This window comes from Phaethon aethereus (genome assembly GCF_964289735.1).
Source record: "Phaethon aethereus genome assembly, chromosome: 2".
NCBI classification, from domain to species: domain Eukaryota; kingdom Metazoa; phylum Chordata; class Aves; order Phaethontiformes; family Phaethontidae; genus Phaethon; species Phaethon aethereus.
In genome coordinates, this window is record NC_138582.1 from 18,565,798 (window position 1) to 18,587,454 (window position 21,657).

At 32.4% G+C, this 21,657-nt stretch overlaps 1 protein-coding gene across 3 annotated transcripts in view; it reads left to right on the forward strand.

The window, feature by feature from the left end:
* CSMD3 (CUB and Sushi multiple domains 3) overlaps positions 1-21,657 on the forward strand; it is a gene marked incomplete at its 5' end in the record, with an annotated part of 769,714 nt that overhangs the window by 454,088 nt on the left and 293,969 nt on the right. For all 3 annotated transcript variants that reach the window (XM_081996335.1, XM_081996336.1, XM_081996337.1), the window contains 4 exons: positions 106-321; positions 912-1,100; positions 12,884-13,053; positions 21,366-21,522. In XM_081996335.1, the coding sequence (XP_081852461.1) occupies positions 106-321; positions 912-1,100; positions 12,884-13,053; positions 21,366-21,522 (732 nt within the window). The remainder of the gene's footprint in view (positions 1-105; positions 322-911; positions 1,101-12,883; positions 13,054-21,365; positions 21,523-21,657) is intronic.

Genomic DNA, 21,657 nt, shown 5'->3' on the forward strand with positions numbered 1-21,657 from the left:
TTTCTGAATGACGATTCATAACGAAATGCATCAACTTAATCCTTGGCTTAATTACATTGATGTTAACAATATGTTATGTAAATCTAATTCTACTTTTTCTAATAGGAGTGCAGTTCACCTTCTACACGTTTCATTTGGAGGATCATCATGACTACTTACTAATAACAGAGAATGGCAGTTTTACACAGCCATTAGCACGTCTGACTGGTTCAGAGCTTCCTTCACCAATCAATGCTGGTCTCTATGGAAATTTCAGGGCTCAGTTGCGCTTTATTTCAGATTTTTCAATATCATATGAAGGATTTAATATTTCTTTCTCTGGTAAGGAAATATCTGTAATACCTGGCTCCTGAAAAAAAAAGTTTATAATTTAAGTTATTTTGATGAGTGCATATATTAAACCATAAAATTATATAAGTTGTTTCTTAATCACAACAATTTTAAAGCAAGCAAACCTCTGTACCTCTGTAGAGACATTTCTGCTACATGATAAATAAGTTGGCAGTAAACTGTAAGACAAGTGATCAAGTGAAGGGAGGAAACAGAACTATTCTAATTTCAGTTATTGAAATTCCAGATGAGCTCAAGTGTCAATTATTTAGGCTTGTGTGCTGTGCCATTGTTTTAATTTGTTTTATGTACCTGGGACATTTATGGCTCTTACAAGACTGATACAGCATATTGTGTTATGAATCTTAAAAACGTTCTGAACTCATTCATTAGTCTTAATATTTAATGTAATGTAATTGCCAGCTTAAAGTTCATGCTTTCATTTTGGTTTTAATTCTGAATTCTGTATTGACAGTCAGGTGGAAATATACAGATGTTACTAGAATGCAAGATTACAAATATGACTGATAGAAAACATGTTTTTCTCACTCGTATAAACTGACTTGTTCTCTTTTTTTCAGAGTATAATCTTGAACCTTGTGAAGATCCTGGGATCCCACAATATGGCAACAGAATAGGATTTAATTTTGGAGTGGGTGATATTCTGACATTCTCCTGTTCATCTGGATATCGTTTAGAAGGATCTTCAGAGATTATTTGTCTTGGTGGTGGCCGACGAGTATGGAGTGCACCTCTGCCAAGGTGTGTGGGTACGTGGTCAGCTGCTTTCATTTGCTTGTATGTGTAGTCATTGTCCATGGATTTGCAGATTTACAGCACGGAAAAGCATGTTAATACACCTCTTACTTTTTAATTTACTTTCATATTCTCCATATCTCCTTAGTAAAATTTATTTAATCTTTTCTTAATATAGTTAGTGTTAGAATGAACAGTGGACTTCATAGTCAATGTTTGAAAGCAGTTCAAATTGAGGGCACAGCTCTTATTTTAATTAATAGGTTAGGACAACTGAATATAAATTTAAATCAACATTTACCAGTTCAGATGCCTAATAACTGACTCTCTTTTGTCAATGCAAGTTTCCAAGTGATACCTGTATTACAAAATTGTGCAAATATAGTTACAGCACTTAGACCAGAGATACGTCATAAAATTAGGTCTATATATAGGAGTACAGTCAACCTGGGCTTCCTATGTAGGTTACAGTAGAGAACCATATACTCAGAATATCCTCAGAACAGTTGTTCTTGTTTTAAAACGATAACTAAGATAACCAAGGGGAAATAATTTCTGACGGTTCCTAACACACTCCACTCACTGTAGAGGTAGCCTACATATGTAGCTTTGACTATAAACAACTTTTAATAGCTAATGTTGTCTGAGCTGATTTCTTCCTAAATGTCTTGATTTTCGGTTCTGTTGAGAACTGTTAAAACAACAACAACAAAATCTCTTAAAATTAGGATAGCTATTTAGGCATCTACATTTTTATTTAGTTAAGACTATATGCTATATGGAAAGGTTTATCTATGAAAATATCTGTGTCAATGTGCATTAGAAATATGTTATTTTTAATACTGAATTGTGTGATAGTGAAACATAAGTTTCTTTCAGAATCTAATTGTAGAATAACATAATATGTATGATAACTGTATCATAATTTTCACATCCAAACTATACCTATACTTACCTTGGTATAACAGAAGTTCTGAATTTGGCATATGCATACGTGACATTTATGTATGTATCTACTGAAGAGATGGTTTAGAAGCTGAATCAGTGTTTTGCATAAATAGAAGTTATTTTAGTGTTGAGGTTGATGAATTTTTAACCATAAGAATAATAATGAATGCATGCACAATTGTGAAGACGGGTTAAATTTTAGTAATAAATTTCTGGATATGTTAGTATACTAAAAATGAATTGGTAAATTATCAGTAAAGAAGAACTTGTGCAGAAGCATAAATGAAAAAAATTGCTATTTAGTTTTCATGACATAGTGTTTATGTTTGTGTGTTTGGCAGGGAAAAATAAAAGAGGAAGATAGAACACAAGGAGTAAATTATTTTCCAGTCAATGTATTGTCTCCTTATCTTTGAAAATGAGAGATAATCTCCACTAGAATGACTTAATCAGCCACATCCCTCCCATAAACATTAAACCTTTGTCAATTTTGTGCTTAATTTATATGCCATAATAATAAAATTCAAACAACTAGAGAGTAGAAATTCCTGGTGACCACATTTATTAGATTCAGAAAATTTATATATTGCTGCTGTTTCTCATGTTTGGCATTTTCTGACAAAGTGATTTATGAGCTTTGATGCTTCTGATCTCATATACACTTTCACATACATACAACATGAACTGGGAACTAACAAATGTTCATAGCAAGACACAGATAAACTGGAACAAGTTTGATGGCAGGTCACCAAGATAGTTGGAAGCTGGAGCACTGATCCTGTGGTGAAAGGAGAGAGAAATGTGTCTTTTCAGCCTGAAGAAGAGACTGCTTCATGAGAACCTAATAGCAGTTCTCAACGGCTGTGAGGAGATCACAAAGACAATGGAGCAAGGTCCTTCACAACAGTTTATGACAGAAAGATGAAAGGAAAAGGCATAAATTGAAATAAGAGAGTTTCAGACTGGAAATAAGTGAAACCTGTTCGAGCTTCTCCAGAGGTGGTTTTTTTTTTTTAAAAAAAAAGGCACAACATTGCTCATTGCTCTGAGCAATGAAAATGGACACCATACTTCACCATCTAATCTGTGAGCCAGGGATCTCTTCCAGGAGTGGATGCATTTAGCAGTGTAGACACAGGTAATGTGACCAAAGTGATTCATTAGCATGTGCTTCCATTCACATGTTAAGAAATCCTTCATGATGGTCATAGTTGTTCTAGTCATGTGATAGCAGATAGTGTTTGCAGCCTTCAGAAAAGGTTTGGGAATAAATAGGATGTCAGAACAATAGGTGTTAGTTATGACTGCTTTCTAGTTCACTTACTCCTGAAATTTAAGACCCTAAGAAGCACAGAGGTCAGGACCAATAAGAATGAATATTTCTGGTGGTGTTCATATGTCATTCATTGGCTGCAAATGGATTTTTGACAGTATTTTTTGACTGTTAATAATCCTGAATTTGACTAAATTCAGAATTTGAAAAATTAATGGAATCATAAATATCTTTTGAAAATTCCTTAAATAGGAAAAGACTGAATTTAATAAATTTACAGTATTGTAAGCTTTTTTATTTGTTTGTTTCCAATGCTTAAAACTCAGTGTGATTTGGGTTATCAGATCCCTTAGATTGCTTGAAATTTGCCATGCAGTTAAATAAATTAATCTCATTTTAGTAACACATGTTTATAGGTTTATGTATTGATCCTCTATTTTGGTTATACATACCTGTTATTTTCTTTTCCTGAAAATTTGACAAGATTCATAGCTCATTGATTTGTTTTAGAATTAAACTTAAAAGATTTTACTAGAACTTAAAATGCAACGGTGACTTAAATGTGTTGTAACCTTTAATTTACAGACAGAAAATAAACAACATATGGTAGCTAGGACAACATATGTTGTATATGAACCAGCCATTTCAGATTCTTAGTGAGTCATCTCATGATGGTTTTCTACTGTCTTTGCTATATTTCTGGTGCCACATATAATCATAGAATCACAGAATCTTTGGGTTGGAAGGGACCATTTAAGGTCATCTAGTCCAACCCCCCTGCAATAATCACAGACATCTTCAACGCAATCAGGTTGCTCAGAGCCCCGTCCAACCTGACCTTGAATGTTTCCAGGGATGGGGCATCTACTACCTCTCTGGGCAACTTCTGCCACTGTCTCACCACCCTCATTGTGAAAAATTTCTTCCTCATATATATTTGTTTAAAAAATTTAATTTGAAATTAAAACTTAACAAATAAGTGACATTTTTACTTTACAAATTAATATATTAAAAAGTAATGTTCAAATAGAAAACAAATATATTAAACTTAATTTTTAAAGCTGAACTGCACAAATGATGTTGTTACCTGAATTCCATATGGCTTGATTGTGCTGAAACAATTTTTATAATAAGTCTTCTCTACAAATGCAGAAATATTTTTCATATTTCTGTTTATTTGGTTGTTTCTGTTAAATGACTAATAGCTTTGAAGTTGATAAACTGTTACAGAATTAATATTACTATTTCTAAATCCTGATGAACATGATAATTACAAATATCCACATTCACTAATTACATGATTGGTAGGGGTTCACACAAATACATCTATATGTTTTGTTTATATACAAAAATGTATATAAAATGTACATCATTCCTAATATCCTAACGTTATCTTTATAGTAAATGCATGTACTTTCAGTATAGCTAGGACTCCACTATGTGATTCAGCTTATTTTGGGGTTGATGTCTGTAATCACTTGTGAATTTTATCATTTGTGTTTCCAACATATGTATGGTAGTTTTAGTTAACTAACAAACAATGTTAACCTACTGTCATTGTTTTGTTTTGATTTTGTTTGTGTTTTGTTGGCTGGTTTTTTTGTGTCTCATTTTCAGTACATCTAGAGACATGCAATGAATAATATTGTAAAAAATCATAACAGTAACTGAGAAATTGACCACATCATAATTCAATTCTGAAAACTTTAATATTAATTTAATATTGCCCTCTCATGATTAGCAAGCAGTAATATCACATACTTTATCCTGTGAAAGTTAATTTTTTTTTAAACAAATAATTAAAATTGAGGGGGAGGTTTTATTTTTGGGGGAAGAGGCAACCGTTGAAATCAAGTCTACTTAATGTGATAAGTGTTTCCACGTCTCTCTTTAGATGTTTCCATATATTGAAGACCGGTGCCTTGTTTTGTATCAAAACATCAATTGGCAGTCTTTTCAGATTTGTGGTCATCCTTGCCTCTTGCCTTGGGAATTTCTGTACTTATCTACTTACCTATCCTTTGAAATGAACTTCCTAAAGCTAAATACATTGCTCAAATCTGAGGCCTTACCACTATCAAATAGAAGAGACACAGACAGTGCTCACATTTATATATCTTAATCTCATGTTAAGAGGAAGCCAGCCATACTGGTGAGCTATTCAAAGGTTTTGATCTACTGTTAGTCCTTACAACTTTCTGTGCAGTTGATTACTAATCATAAAACTTCACATTTATTTTATTGAGTTTTCCTCCTGTTTACTCAGGCAAATTCCCCAATTTTTCAATAATATTCAGAAGCGCATGTTATTGGAGAAGACAAAAGAAATAAATCCACTTTTTTCTATTCTATTTGTTGAAATAAGAAAAATATTAGCAGGAAATTTTGCACTAGACTAGTTTTTTGAGACTGCTTTTTTTAGTGCTACATATTTTTAATAGTCTGAATAGTATATGAAATAACTATGAAATAGTCTGAATGTTATAGGATCTTAATCTGTGTGATGGGTTGACCCCAGCTGGCAGAGGAGTCCCCAACCCAGACACCTACTCACTCGCCCCAGTGGGATAGGGAGAGAATAGGAGGTTCAAAAGCAAGGAAAAAACCAACCACAAACTTGTGGGTCAAAATAAAGACAGTTTAATAAGCGACAGGAAAAAAAGAGCAAAGTGACACAAAGGCAGTCACTGACCATCAGCAGACTGATGCCCTGTCAATCCCCAAGCAATGACTACTTTGAGAAAACTCCCCTAATTTTATTGCGGAGCATGACACTCTACGGCATGAAATATCGCTTCAGTCAATTCAGGTCAGCTGTCACAGCTGTGTCGCGTCGCAGCCTCTTGGCTACTCACTGCGCGGGCAGCATGAGAAACAGAAGGCCTTGACACTGGGCAAGCACTGTTCAGCAGTAGCTAAAATGTTGGCGTGTTATCAACACTGATTTGGTCACAAATCTAAAACACTCACTGTATGGACTATCCCAGACAAACCCAGTACAATCTATTAATAAATGGATGTACTAACGATTAAAAAAAGACTCGAGAATCTTTAAATTGCTTGCTTTGAACTTGAACATAGAAAGTGAAAAATATTCTTTTTTAATTCTGAGTAGTAGATTCTTCAAAGAATAGTTAAAGAAAGTATGACTACTTGTCCACTTTTACTTTCTTCCAGAAGCAAAATCTAAGCTCTGCATAGTCATAGGTAATCAACATTTTCAACATTGTATTAGGGGCATGTCTCCAGCTTGTGATACAGAGCACAAGTATCATCTTAAGTTTGTGAATATGCAGTTCAGTTGTTTTCGTGGGGTCGTAGTGCCTGTGAACTGGTTCTGATGCATTTAGAGTTCAGATGTCTCTGCCTAGTTCTCTTTATAGTTTTCAATGCCATAGTTAACTTACTAGTTGCTAGTTTGAATATTCCTGTAACTGTGCCATAAACAAGAACAAACAAGAGCAATTATTATTACTTTAAAGTAAAAGTAATTAAATAGATAAAATTAAATAGCCAAATTGCATTACCTTTCGTTATAACTATCTTGTCAGAATTTATAACCCATAATTGTTTCTATGGCTTTGTAAAGAAATAATCTAGTTTCTTAAGAGCTTCCTGACTGCATAGGACCTTTTCCTTTGGCTTTCTCAAGGCCATACAATTTCTTTCCAGTCTGCTAAACCTTAGCTGGAAGACACTGACTTTAAAATCTTGTTTCCTTGTGCTCATATGCTATTTCCACTTATGTTTCTCCTTATTATATTTTCTGTCCATGTTTATCAGTATGTCCTAAACAGCTAAGGTCAGAGTCTCTGGTGTTCTGGTCATACAGATTTCCAAGGAACTATACCCCTTAAAATGATGAAAAGTGGACATCCCCCCCCGCCCCCCCAATCTACTGGCAAATTGAGTAATTTATGTAATGTTTATTGCATACTTTTCAGATAATATTGTATATGGATCTTTGTTGGTAAAGATTTTTGCTAAGTTGACAGTTCTTTTTCCTGTTTATTGATGTAGCTTCTTTGCCAAATTTGAGTTAAGTTGCTTTTCAGGGGATACCTGTGGAGTGAAAAATTGAAATGCCTGAAAGGTTATATTGTATCAGAGAAAAAATAAATTCAGTGTTGAACTGAAGCACAATTAAGTAACCAATGAAGGGAAGGTTCTACTACAGATACATCTGCAGTAACTGGAAGGTCACTTAATTAGCGGGAAAGCCATTAGCTACCCTCTGCACATGTTATTCCATACTGTCACTAGAGACTTGCTGCATAGCTTTATTCATTTCTGTGCATACACAAAATTTAAGGCAAAGTTTGTTTTAATATTTTGGGTTTGAAAAGGTGTCCTTTTGCTAGATTTAACTGAATTTTCTTTTAATACTTGGAATGTTTTGGCAGCATGAATTCTCAGTTTAAGGACTGTGATATTAATTTGTAAATGAGTAATTGATTTCTCTCAGAACAAATTAACCCTAATCTCAGTTTTGTTTGTCAGAAGTAAATTTATTCCTTTAAATATTTCTGAAGTCATTGTAGGTCTGCTATTTTCTTCAGGAATATGATATTCTGAACAAAGCAAAATACAGACATTGAGGACTCACCATCTGTTAGTATAATAACATGATCTTATAAGCACTTTCTTAACATTTCTTATGTATCTTAATATTTAACATAAAGTTTTAACTGTTCCTGTTCACTGCATGGAAATTTTCACTAAGTTCCAACAGTTCTTGAGTTATTTTGTGTTTTATTTCCGTTTTAGGTTTTCATGTTTTGGGGCTGGTTTTTTGTTTGTTTGTTTGTTTATGATACAGTTGTACTTAAGTTAAAGGCAAATTGTGCACATTTGTTTTTAAAATTATCCTAATATAGAACATGTATTTGTTAATCCATTTTACCTTGTTAATACTAATGCAAAAGGTCATTTGTCGGGCTATTTCTCCATCCTCCTTTTGTTGGTTGCAGTGCAGGGGCATATTGTTTAAAGCATATGGGACTCCTCCGCATTCTTGTTGGCTGTAGTTCTTAATTATGAAAAATAATAGTAATAATGTGAATAATTATTTCTAATAATTATTTCTTTTGTATTTTACCATTTTAGTAGAAACATCAACTTGCTGTAAGATTATGTGTAGGTCTTAAATACAGGACCTTCTAAAATCTGACAATAGTATCTTTCATTATAACATAAATGATGCAGTAAAATAACAGCTAAAAAACTATGTACAAAGTATATTGAAAGTAAATTTAATACACAGACAGCCACATGATGTTAAGATCAACTCTGATGTACTGCAAATACATAATAAGATATTACAGTTATTCATTTTTAGCTCTATGAAAGGATATCTGGTCTTTTGGGACAAAATGAAATAAAAGAGAAAAACACTATTCTTACTGATTGAAGAAGACAACATTCATTTCATTTTCTTCATCAGCATAGGGTTCCCTGTACTTAATTCTGTCAGAATACTAAAAGCACCTGGAAAACTTTTGATGACCTCATCAAAGGTTATCCAAGGAAATAAAGTTTCAGTCACAACTTTCAGGATTGTCTTGTTATCCTCTGTTTTGTTTTGACAAGAGTCTATTTTCTTGCTTACATCTGCCATCAGTTGAAGAGGTAGAACTTCTGAAGATTAACAGCTTTATAAGAAACAGTTTTTTGATCAGTGAATTTAGGTACACTTTATGAAATAACAGTTGATTTACAGTCTACTACAACTGTTGGTTAAAGATAAAATCCTTTTCAGAATGTTTCCACTTACTTGCCCAGTCAGGATGTTGCAATGCACACTTAGTCTCCTAACCAAGAGATAACACCTTTTCAAAATACAGAACTGCTATTTGCAGCTCGTATCTTTTGATTCCAAAGGATTGCCTTGAAGAAAACAATGGCTGAACTTCAGTCTGTAGCAGCATGTCACATTTTTTTGTTTGATAATTTTTTATGGTGAACATTTCATCAGCAGAATTGTGGGAAACCTTGCAAAATTCTCCTAGTAGAGCATATTTTTTTTAAAAAAGCCATTCATTGAAGAATTAGTTTCAAATGGCTAAATTACCCAAACAGATGTATTTTGTTCCTTGATTACAATAACAATGGCATTTTACAGGATTACAGAATTTAAATACACTAATAAACAGTACTTTAACTCATTTGTTTTATTATGGAAATGTGCAATGAACACACATTCATAACCAAAAACATAACAGTAATTTCTTATAAATAGCTCATTATATCACTATTTCCCTTTCATTATTTTCTTTGAGTTTTTGTTTATTTCCCTTTTTAAATACGAAATGATTCTATATTTCTGGTAAAGTCCAGAAACAGTGATTTACTTCTATATTAGTTTTACATCCTTGTACTTTATATAAGGCTGAATTAAAGTCTTTGTGGAAAAACAGCTGGACATTGGAATACTTTCCCTTTTTTTTTCCCTACAAGCAAAATGTGTGGGGAAGGTTCTAAGTTTCACCTGAAATAAGTGGATTTTTTTTTTTAAACTTTGTCACTAACCCAACCTGAATTTCATCTCTATTGAACAAGGAATGTTACTAAAATGGAACATTAAGGCGGTGCAGAAATGTTTGTAATTTCTGATAACAGCTCTAAGTATGTTTTTAAAGGATGGTCACAGACTGACTGTTCTTCTGTGATTTTTCTTTTACTTCTGAAATAGTGTTTTGTCCCTTCTTTTCTCTCTTCTATATTTCCCTCTTTACACATTTTCCCTTAATTTTATCCTGGTTTGCCTCTTCAGTCTCTTTGTTCTGTAACTTACCATAATGCCTCTTAAAATTATTTTCCAAACACTTTAAACAAGTAACATATGTTTAATATTTGTATTTATTTTAAATGTAAAACCTCAGTTAACATTTCTTCAGACACTTTTTTACTCAGAACTTAACTGCACGTAGAAGTATTTTGGTATTTTTTGATTTATGCTATAGTATTAATAGAATAGAAAGCAACCATAGGTTACCTGAATTTCCATGTAATTTTAAGCAACATAACTGTCTGTTCATGCTTACAAATAGAAGTGGAGATTGGCAGATAGAACTATCTGTGCTATAATTTGTAAAGCCTTATTAATCATGTTTTTCCCTGTTTGATTCTCCACTTAGAATTATATGGCTAGTTTGTGTATGTGTGTTTTCAGTGTTTTATGGTTTTGGGTTTTTTTTGAAGTCATAATTTGCACTGACAGGCGGCAAGTAGGGAAGCAAGGGACTAACTCTGATTTTGTGAGAAACCCTCTGAGAAATGTACAAAATAAGCTACAGTTGTAGGCTGCAGTGCATGCTTCCACAGAAATGTAATGCAATAACTGAATGGTATGGGAGAGATTCTTTTATACTGTGGTTTTCAAGACCACTGTTTACTAAGCTTGCGTTCTTGTCTGCTAATACAAGGGTTGAGATCATACATAGAATTTCAGAATGGTTTGGGTTGGAAAGGGCCTTTGAAGATCATTTAGTCCCCGCCCCTCCCATGAGCAGGGTCATCTATCACTAGATCAGGTTGCTCAAAGCCCCATCTAACCTGACCTTGAATACTTCCAGTAATGGTGAATCCACAACCTGGAACATAACATTCTCCCTCTATATTAGGAAAAATATAATCAGATTGATAAATATTATGACATGAACAATTTCCTTATTTTTAACAGAAAACATAGCATAGTTCTCAAATTTTAGTTAAAAATGTCCTAAGAGGACACTGTTGTGTTCAAGTTTTTTAAAATTGCTTTGAATTACAGTTCTGACAAAACCAGAATTGTTAGATCAACTTAATACCATAAATACTTTGTGCCTTTTGACTTTCTGTCTCTCTGGAATGGGAAAAGATATCCTACAAACTTGAAATTACAATCATCTTACTCTGATGTGTTGTAATTCAAACTGACCTATGCATCTTCAGAGTAGCAAATACCCATTTATTTGAGAATAAAATAAAAGGATGAACATGATCATGTGACTAGAAGGTTTTTTCACTTCTGCCTAGTTTATGTGGATCCAACTGTTCTAAGACAAATTGATGACACCTGAATTACTTGGGTACTTCTGTATCGCTGTTGAATTAAACATAGTCATCAAGCATTTCTTCTGCTTTGATCTGCGCCTGATTTGGCTTTCTGCACAATGCTCGTTTCAAATGCATACAGAAAGAATAGTTAATCAATTGTTTTGTCATTTAATGTACAAAGTTAATACACAAAATATATATTTCATTATCCTGGATTTCACTCAAACAAGTCAGGTGAAGAAGTAATAATAATGCTAATAAACTATAATAGCTTTTAAAATACATGCCATAGATTGTTTAAACAACTTTTCAGACCATTAAAAGAACCACATAGTTTTGCATAATACAATTTCTTATTCTTTGAAATTAAAAAACAATTAATTTCCCAAGTTAAAATAACTGGGGTGCATTCTCATGAAACTGTGTAAAATAAATGACAAGAACATTGAAGTGATCCTGAAAACAAACATAAACCCAGAAAATTTAGTGTTAGAGTTAAATTTACAATTAAGCTAAGTCAGTTATGAAAAGATTAAGTTCTCTTATTCTTGCACTATACTGACCACATATCAAAACTAAATAAAAAAAGAAGGAAAGAAATGTAATAGTTTGCCAGTTCTAAACTACCTGGTACCTCAGTGATAAAAATATCCTAAATAAAATCGTGTAAACAGTCCAAAATATGATAGTAAATGAAAGTTAGTTATTAATGCCTAATGTAGCATTGCCACTAGTTTTTATGTAATTTCTGTGTGTGTGTGTGTGTTTGTGTGTGTGTTAAAACTCAATTATCAAAGTCCTCAATTATAAGGTTTCTTTTTTGGAATAATAACAGTATTACTTGGAGAGACTTTCATATTTCTATTTTAAACTCTTAATCTTAAATCCATTTCATTCCTTTTTATCTTCTTTTTCTTCAGTCCCTGAGAGTTACTATTTCTCCAGTTATTTATTAGTGAAATTATTTTTTTTCTATTTTTTAGCTGGTAGATATAGCATAATTCTTTTTTTACTGTAATTGTTACTATTGACTATATTCTTTCAATAAATTAGTATTAGGAAAAAATATATCTTTTTTCATTAATCTGTATGAAACTGTGTATCTGCATGTATGTATATTATACAAGTGCATGTATATATATATATACACATACACATAAAAACTTCTAGAGTACTTTTACTTTAATTTAATTCACAGGTCTTTATGAATTTCTGAGTTGGAGAAATAAAAACAAGTATGTTTCCTCCAAAACAAAATTCAAGAAATGTCCTTTAAAACTTTCTAATTATGGAATGTGCCATTAACATAATTATAACTCTCCATATTATTTAATATAATTTTATTAAAGTATTGCAGCAATTTAGAAATATTGTTATAGCCTTCAATCATTGTCATGAACATATATTTAGAGCTAGATTTTAGATATCAATAAATGTTAATAATGTTGAGTTAGGTTGCATTACATTCCCATTATCACCATTATTAAAGTATTTGTGTTTGCTATTAAAATATCCCTTAATAATTTCTTTTATTTGCAGCTGAATGTGGAGCCTCCACGACAAGCAATGAAGGAATCTTACTGTCCCCCAATTATCCTCTTAACTATGAAAACAACCATGAATGTATTTATAGCATTCAGGTACAAGCAGGAAAAGGAATCAATATTTCTGCCAGAACATTTCACTTAGCCCAAGGAGATGTTCTTAAGGTATGTAATCATGTAACCTCTTTGTTATTTCTAAATTTGTGTTTACTCATATTGTTTATCTGTCTGTGATAGCACAGTATCAGGTAAGTTTATATTAAGCATTTCTTAGAAAATATGTATTTAAACTAGTTCCATTTCTAAAAAGTTAAAAATTAGGCAACCTGAGGTGTTTCCATAACCTGTTCCTTAAAACATGTATTTTTCTGACCACATATAATTAAAAAAGAGATTGAAACTATAAACCAAGTTGCTTTAATGCATATTCGTATTCTATTCATAGCATTAAATATTCATCAGTTGCATCTTTTATAAATTCTGTTTTCTTCCTCAGTATCTTCCAAATTTGAGCGGTGATCTAAACATAATAAACATTACACCCAGAAGCCTAATTTAATATACTGTCTACATACTACATTTTGTACTTGACTTTTACATTTTAAATGGCTCTAAACTTGCGTGATATGTAACATCTCCTGCAAAAACGATAAACACAGCAATTACATGTAAAGAGAATTTTTGCATTAAACAAAGAAACAACAAAGGGAAAGATAAGATACTAGAACCTTCCAGAGTTTTCTAGAGAAATTTCACTCTATAAATTTAGTACCATGTACTATGCACATACTGTTTATTTGTTCATAAATTTTATTACTGTATTCTCCAAAATCTACATTTCCAGATGCATATATTGCTTAGCCAACTACATATTTAAATCTGATGAAAAACAGGGTGAGTGTCTTTTAGTACATACTATCTCAATCCAATACGATATCCCTAAAGGGATTCAATAATTGTCTAATTTTTCAGAATATTCTCTTTAATTAAACTTGCCTGTCAGAAATCAACAGAACAAGAACATGTCAATCATGTTTGATTAAAAATAAAGTCCTTCTGCCATGTTCTGACATATAGCTATTTAAATAAGAAGGATTATGGAGAGATGTATTACTAAAAGACAGCTACGATTTGGACTGTGTTTTCTCTCATCTAACTTTAGCCATCTGAGCATTAGGTTAGGATTTCTGTCATTAGTTATCAGACATAGGCACTTCCAAAAAGGGGTTAATTACATGTAACGCATAAGCAGACCTAAACACCTAATGTAAGATGAAATCTTATGAGGAAGCAAGAAGAAAAAAAAAAAAAGTATTGTGTTTTTCCTAAAACAAAACACAAGCAAAACAAAATAAACCAAAGGCTACTGGATACCCAGCATGAACAGGCGTGTTAATTTTATTTTGACCTCACTGCTTACTTCAGAATCAAATAGATATTTTTTAATTTTGACATTAATTAATACAGAAAGATTTAATTTGAAAGATGTTTACTATTTATTAACATATAAATAGCATGGCAATAAACAAACAAAAAAGACCAGTTATTCAAGTTACCATTAAAACATCCAGATGATGTATGCAGGTATGTCATTTTAACAGTTTTGGAATTTCTTCATGAACCAGAACAATTAGTAAAGTTATGGTAAGATCTTTAAATTAACCAATGTTAGCATAATATTTGAAGTTAGGTCTTACATTTGAACTTGAATCCTTATCCACCCAAATCACTATCCTAATATTTCTGTCCACATTTTTTATGCCTGTCCAAATATATACGACGTTTTAGGTTGAACCCATTCATCTCTATTGTCTTCGTGTAAAATTCATAGCATTGTAGGGAGGGAGCTACAGTTATATACAGTTATATAAATATGAACTTCGATATAAACCTAAATGAATATTAATATAAATCAAGTCAAACTTTTTTCTTCTTTTTTCTTTCTTAATCATTTGATGCACATACAATTTTGAGGAGGTATATTCACTCAAGATTTCTCAAATATCATTCCAACCATGTGCACTACAGATGTTTTAATTTAACTAGAAATATTAACTCAGAGGCTTATAAAATCAAATTTTACTTTAATATTGTGAGTTAGTTAATGTGAACTTAAGAGTAATGTCAAATTAATTATAAATGGAAGGAGGCCACCACTCTGCTGTTAATGTCAGTGGCAGAAATACTTGCTGTGTTTTGCAGGTGTGTCTATTAGATGAAAGTAATATCTAGTAATTAGAGTGTTTGTTTTCCAAGTCAGCAGATTTGAATTATAATAATGAGCTGAGGTTCCTCCCAATCTATTAAAAAGAACTACAAGAAATATTCTTTATTATGATTATAACTTTTTTCAGCCTATCTGACATTGTAGCAAGACAAAGGTACTTGACCTTTAATATTGTAGGAAGGAATGGTATCTGTGGAACCCATCATACCTCTTCTTGCCTCATGTCTCAGATGAAGCTCTTACAAATAGTCTTAATCCCATCAGACTCTTTTTTCATGTGTTCATTTGATAAAGGAGTCTTGTTTTAGGAAATACAAAGCAGCAGTCAGTCATTCCAAAGCTTTTCTCATGGACCCAGTTCTGAAGCTATCTGTGGATCCCTATTATTATTGATTCCTCCTCATCTCCAGGGGCTGAAAAAGAATCAGGGGAAGATTTGGTGTGTGACTGACTTGGGAACATCCTTAGTATTTAAAGTTAGTATTTTCAAGGTCAGGAAAGTAGTCTTGGTTATCCACATTTTTCCCTGTATTCTCTTAGACTGATTTACATTAACCCCAATAAAGCACATTTGAAGATAAGTTTACAGGAACTGCCTTTTATTTTTACAGAACTGGTAACTAAAATAAAAAAGGAAAAATACTGACGACTTTGCCTATTTTGCTGATGGCGGAGAATAGATATTTGGCTACGGGAGTAGGACATTAAGGTTATAATTTAACTTTAGTTTTAAGTGAATCGATAATAAAAAATGCTGTAAACCTATCTAATATATATCATTTAAATATATTTAAATATTAATGTCTTGACCAAACTCTAAGAAATCTCTAAGGTAAGTAAAGTATAATAAAGTCTTCTGGAATGAAAAATGGCAATGGAAAGAAGTTAAGTTTAAAAAAAATTGTCATCCAGCCTTACAGCAAAAAGCTGAGTGACATATAGTGAATACACAGTTCCCTTTTAACTATGAAGGGAGGGTAAGGAATTCACCATTTGGAAAAACAACAGCTTCTGGACAGGGCTTCCTTTCCTCAAACACAAATGAAGAAACCCCATAATATTTCATAGTTAAAGCTCAGTCTTTTAGCTACAGACTTTGATTAAGAAATGGATAATGTATCTCTGTTCTTCAGAACTGGTGGGTGAAAATGTTGAAGAAGTTGATCATGTACTGTGTGTTACTTTGTCAGCTAATATTTTTGACTACTAGAGTTATGCACATAAAATTCCATTCAAACTCTGAGTAGACTGAATATTCCACTAAACTTGTGATATGCTATTTAATCAACTCATATGGTCTGCTGTTTACCACAAGAATTAACTACCATGGATCAAATTTATACCTGACAAGCACTGTGATAGAAACAATGAAACAGCTGGACTGGGAATACAGCATTAGAGGGAAAGAGCGTATTTAACACAAACAAATCACCACCCTTACTGTTACTCCTCAGGTGTAGAAGGAGGGGTTGCCATTTATCAATTATGAACTGATATAGAACAGAGGTTTCAGAAAATACAATTTATTTTCCATGTTCTTCATTTAGTATGCAATTCTCTCCTTGATGTAACTGCGCTGGCTACTTACATTAATGTTGTAGGTGGGGTTTTTTGTTTGTCTGGTTGTTTTTTATTGGGTATTATAAGAAATATATGTCTCTCTACTTTTATTTGTGTAGGGCTAGTACCTGCTCTTGATAGTGCCACATCTTGTTTTAATATTAATGAAAATTTCATGAAGGCATATGAAGAATTAAAGTTCTGTACAGTCATTATATGCCAATCCATTTAATATTAAATTCAGAAATTGTATAACAATTGTTTCCTTCTTTGAAATTGTACTGATAACTGAGTTTGTGTGATATGTTTCCAAAATTCAAAATTTTTAGAGTAAACTGCCTATGTGTGAGGCAGGGAAAAAGAATACATGTTTTCCAAAGAATGAGAACATTTCTACCTGCTTTTTTTCCCTGCTTTTATATCCACCCACCAGTTTTGTTTGTAAGCTCTGTAGTCTCTGATAGCTGTAAGCAAACCCTTTAGATTCTCAGGGAAAGGGACAGAGTTGCCATTCTTCTGCTTGCCTGAATAGCCCATTGTTAGTGGTGAACACTTTGCGTTTAAATCAGTTGAATGTAGGAAGTATTCTTTTATGTCAAATATCTTTTAATATACTTTTCTAATTTACTGGCGGAAAGGAACCTTTTATTGAAATTGAAGCTTGAACAAAGATAATATGATCGTTTTCTTTATTTTCAGTCGATTTCAACATAAATAGAAATGTACCTATGCATTGTACTAATTAATGAGTAGTTTTCTGTTAACGTTGCAAAAAACAAACTCCTGCCCCGCCAAAAATCTGCAGGTAGATTCCATAAAAGAACCTAAAAACAAAAGAGAAAGGAACACCACATATGAAAAGGACTGAGATGGAAAGAGAACACCAGTTGTCTGTGGTCATTGTTTTTTTTCCTTTTGTAGTAGGTTAGAGCTGATGTGCCAGATGAGATTGCACCTCTGTGGAAAAAATTAGCTTTAAGAATTATTTTTGATACTGTAATGAAGCAATCTTTCTTTTTCTTTCTATCAAAACACTCTATTTTCTATTTTTAAAACACTCTATTTTCTTTCCATTAAAACAGCAACAAGCAGGTAACAGTGTGTCAATAAACCAAATAGAAAAACTGGCATTAAGGGTCCCCATCCCCTGTGCTTGGCTCATCACTCCTCGTGCTCCTGCAAAATATGGAGGACTCGGTTTGACTGCATGTTTGCTCTCTCACTTGTGGGCCAGCTTTGGAATGTGTGCACATGATTCAGTTTTTGAGGGTTTTTGCTGCAAAGACTTGAAGGGAGATAATGTTTGGAGCTTTTTGGTAATTTGTTTCTTAAGAATCTCCACACTCATTATCATAATCCTTTTAGCAGTATCATCCTGAAAACATGTGTGAGAAATAGGTAATAAATGTGGGGGGAAAAAACCCAAACAAACATATGGGCTATTTTCTGTGTTTATATTAGTGCTTCTCTTTGCATGCGATGTGATACATTTGACAGGTTGTTGACAGCCTCAGCTCTGAGCTGTTGATTTGATGTTATTTCTTCTCTTTATAAAGGCACAGATCTTCATATCCATGTCTTTTATGTTTCAGTGGCAATTCTCAAAAATTAAAATGCCCAAATTAAATACATTCACTTTATACTATTTTTTTTCTAAAATTTTATGGAGTTAAATAAGTTACCAGAAAAAAGGTCATTAATTTCCATTTAAAATTTGTAGACAACAGAGCCCCTAGAAAGCATAGGAAGTTTTATTTGTCCTCTAACTGTAAATGTAAACATAATCCCTCTTCCCCAAATTAAACATTACATCTATCACTTGAAATCATATTTACGCAAAAAATGTTCATTACTAGCATTCTTTTCTATAACATTTCAAAATATCATTGTGATATGAAGAACATTAATTCAATTTTCAGTGTCTCTGTTCCTCTTTATGAATTAATAATATAACAGATCAGGCCTTTAAATAGCTGATAGAGGTGGACCTCTGTTTTACGGATAGATTGTCACTGGCATATTCAGGCATTATACAGTCATGAATCAATTATCTTTGCATTAAAGCCACAAGATGGCTTTCAGGAAATGCATCCAACCAAATAATATTTTCATAATGATTATTCTTTGCCATACATTTACCACCCAAGTGACATAAATTCAGATGTGTTGGCAACGCCTTTAAGAAAGAATATTTGTGTATTAAAAATATGATAATGGTGCTACATTAATTCACATACAATCTCGTCTTCTGGATCAAATTTTGAAACTGAATTACTAAGTTATTCAAAACATTTAGCAAAACTCCCACCTATTTCAGGAAGAAAATTATGATTCTGCAAATCTCACAAGAGAATGTAGGCTGTTACCACTTTCTTTGCAACTTAAATAGTATCATCTAAAAATTTCTATTTAGTGTCCATTAACTTGCATGAAACACAAAAAAGATGTGACTTATTTTGTAGTATATGTCTCAATTTATGCATCCATTGTACTAAGGGAGACCCCACTATCTCAAGAAGAGGCATATATGTTACTTTGAATATTTTAAAGTCAGCAACCGAAAGAAAATAAATAATTTCAATTTCCTGTTCAAATGAATCACATCCCTCCCTCATCCAAGTGCAGTTCTCCTACTCCAAGAATCATACAGTTTCAGAAGTGTTAGGGTACTTTAAATTTTGTTCCTTCATAGAAATGATATAGGCTTAGAAGTATTATACAGTGGGACAGCTAGTTAGCCCATAAAGTACAATTAGTATCAACTGTGGAGAGATATCAGTGTGCCAATGTGAAAAGTTTAATATGGTAGGACACTTAACAAAATTCACAATAAAGTTTGTGTGGGGAAATTTTAACATGAAGAAAATTTGGATAATGAAGTGGCTTATGGGAATTTCTGGCGAGACATCGAGAACAGTTGGTATAATTTACTAATAGCTTCCTTTGGTTAGTTATTAGTGATGCACACATAGCAGGAAATGGACTACTCTTATGTAGTGTTTAAAAATAAAATAGATCCTGAATCCTTGGGCGTTATAGCTTGGAGACATTAGGAGAAAGAACTGGTTTTCTTTAAGTCTGCCATTATGTAAATATCTTTGTAGGATAGCAACAATTCTCCCAGAATGGAAGTTTTTCTTTCAGTTACCGAAACAAAACTAAGTCCACTAAGTCCAGAACTAATTTTTTGGTGTGGTTTTTTTTATGGCTTGATTACTGGTCTCAGTATAGTTTGAAACAATTTTAAAATAAAATTAAGAAATTAATTTTAATACTATTACATATATTTTTAAATTACTTTTTAATTGATAGGCACTAATTACACTTTTTTTTTTCCCTTTACTTTCTTATTTTTACTCCATTGAAGGACATCATTGCCATTTAAATGTGAAGCTGGCTTGAATTTATTTGCTCGTTTCAGTAAAAAAATAAGGAATGATACCAAGTCATTTTACTGTGCTTCTTAAACAATTGTACAATTATTTATTCATTAGCGGTAACTAGGAATGGCTTATTTGTTTTATTTCAGCATATCATTAAAGATAAAGACTTTGTTATTAATAGAGACATGAGTATTCCTGCAAAATAAGACTTACGTGTCTAAGTCATTCTCACAGAAGGGGAACAGGGATCATAATATTTCACATTCACTTTGTTGCCTTACAACTATTGCTGGTGTAGTTTTGATTTCATTGTGGTATAGATTTCTGTTTACAAATGCAAGCTTTAATTACATTTCACATTAATACAATTAGATCTTCTTTAGAACTGGAGACAATTCAGTATTTTTTTACTAAAACTTTAGAATTTCCCTATATTGCAATTTAAAAATTATTCAGAGGTCAATTTACTGGTTTGCAAATGAAATTGTTCTTAAAACCCATTTATCAAAGTTTTAGCTATTATAGAAGCCAGTAAATAAATCCTACAGGACGTACGTTCAGGTTAGCAATTATTGTTAATTTTAACTTTTTTTAGGAATTATAAGAATGCAACAACATGCAATGTTTTAAAGCAACCAAGCTTGTAAGGAAATTTGCTGAGAAGTATTAAGGGATTGGTTTACATATTTAGTAGTCTGATAGAAGTTTCTGTTTCAAATATGGAAAAGAGCAACTATTGAAGAAAAATAATTAGTGTTGTATTCCAATTTACATATAGATTACATTACTTTTTCAACGTACAGAAGCAGTTGTTTGATTTATTTTATTTCCTAGTCTCCTTTTACTTTATAGTTATATTTGTACCTCTTTTTACATAGAAAAGAAATTCAAACATTTGTTTAACAAGCCAAATTTTGGGAGATGTGAGTTTTTCTACTATGCCACCTCAGTGACTTAAAGCAGACACAGCTACACAAAATAGGTGTCTGTTGATAGGTTGTGCATTACAATACTGGCACTGAAAGAGAAAACACAGATGTTTAAAAGCACTGAGCTGATATGACACCTCTGCCCACTTCTACTGTTATGCAAAAAAGGAACTGACATGTTTTAAATTGTGCATTTGAAAATTAAGTCAACTTAACTCAAGGTAGACAAACATGCAAATAGTGCTTCAGGTTGACTGGCAATAGATCTCCCTCTGCAGACCTGTCCTCCCTTTTAATGGAGACGTACAAAATTCTTTGGCAAATCAAATATTTCTTTTTTTTTTTTTTCTTCGTAACCGTAAAACATTTGTTTTACAGATCTATGACGGCAAAGACAACACTGCTCACCTGCTGGGTGCATATACTGGGGCATCGTTAAGAGGTCTGACACTAAGTAGTACTTCAAATCATTTGTGGTTGGAATTTAACTCAGACGTGGAGGGCACTGATGAAGGTTTTCAGCTTGTGTATACCAGTAAGTATTTGAGAAAACAGTAGTAATAGATTTAAGATTTTTAAGGAATGCAAATTCTTTGCTCATAGGATGAATATGCAGTCAAAAGACAAATGAGGATAAAATTAACAGGAAAACACTCATCACTCATCAAAA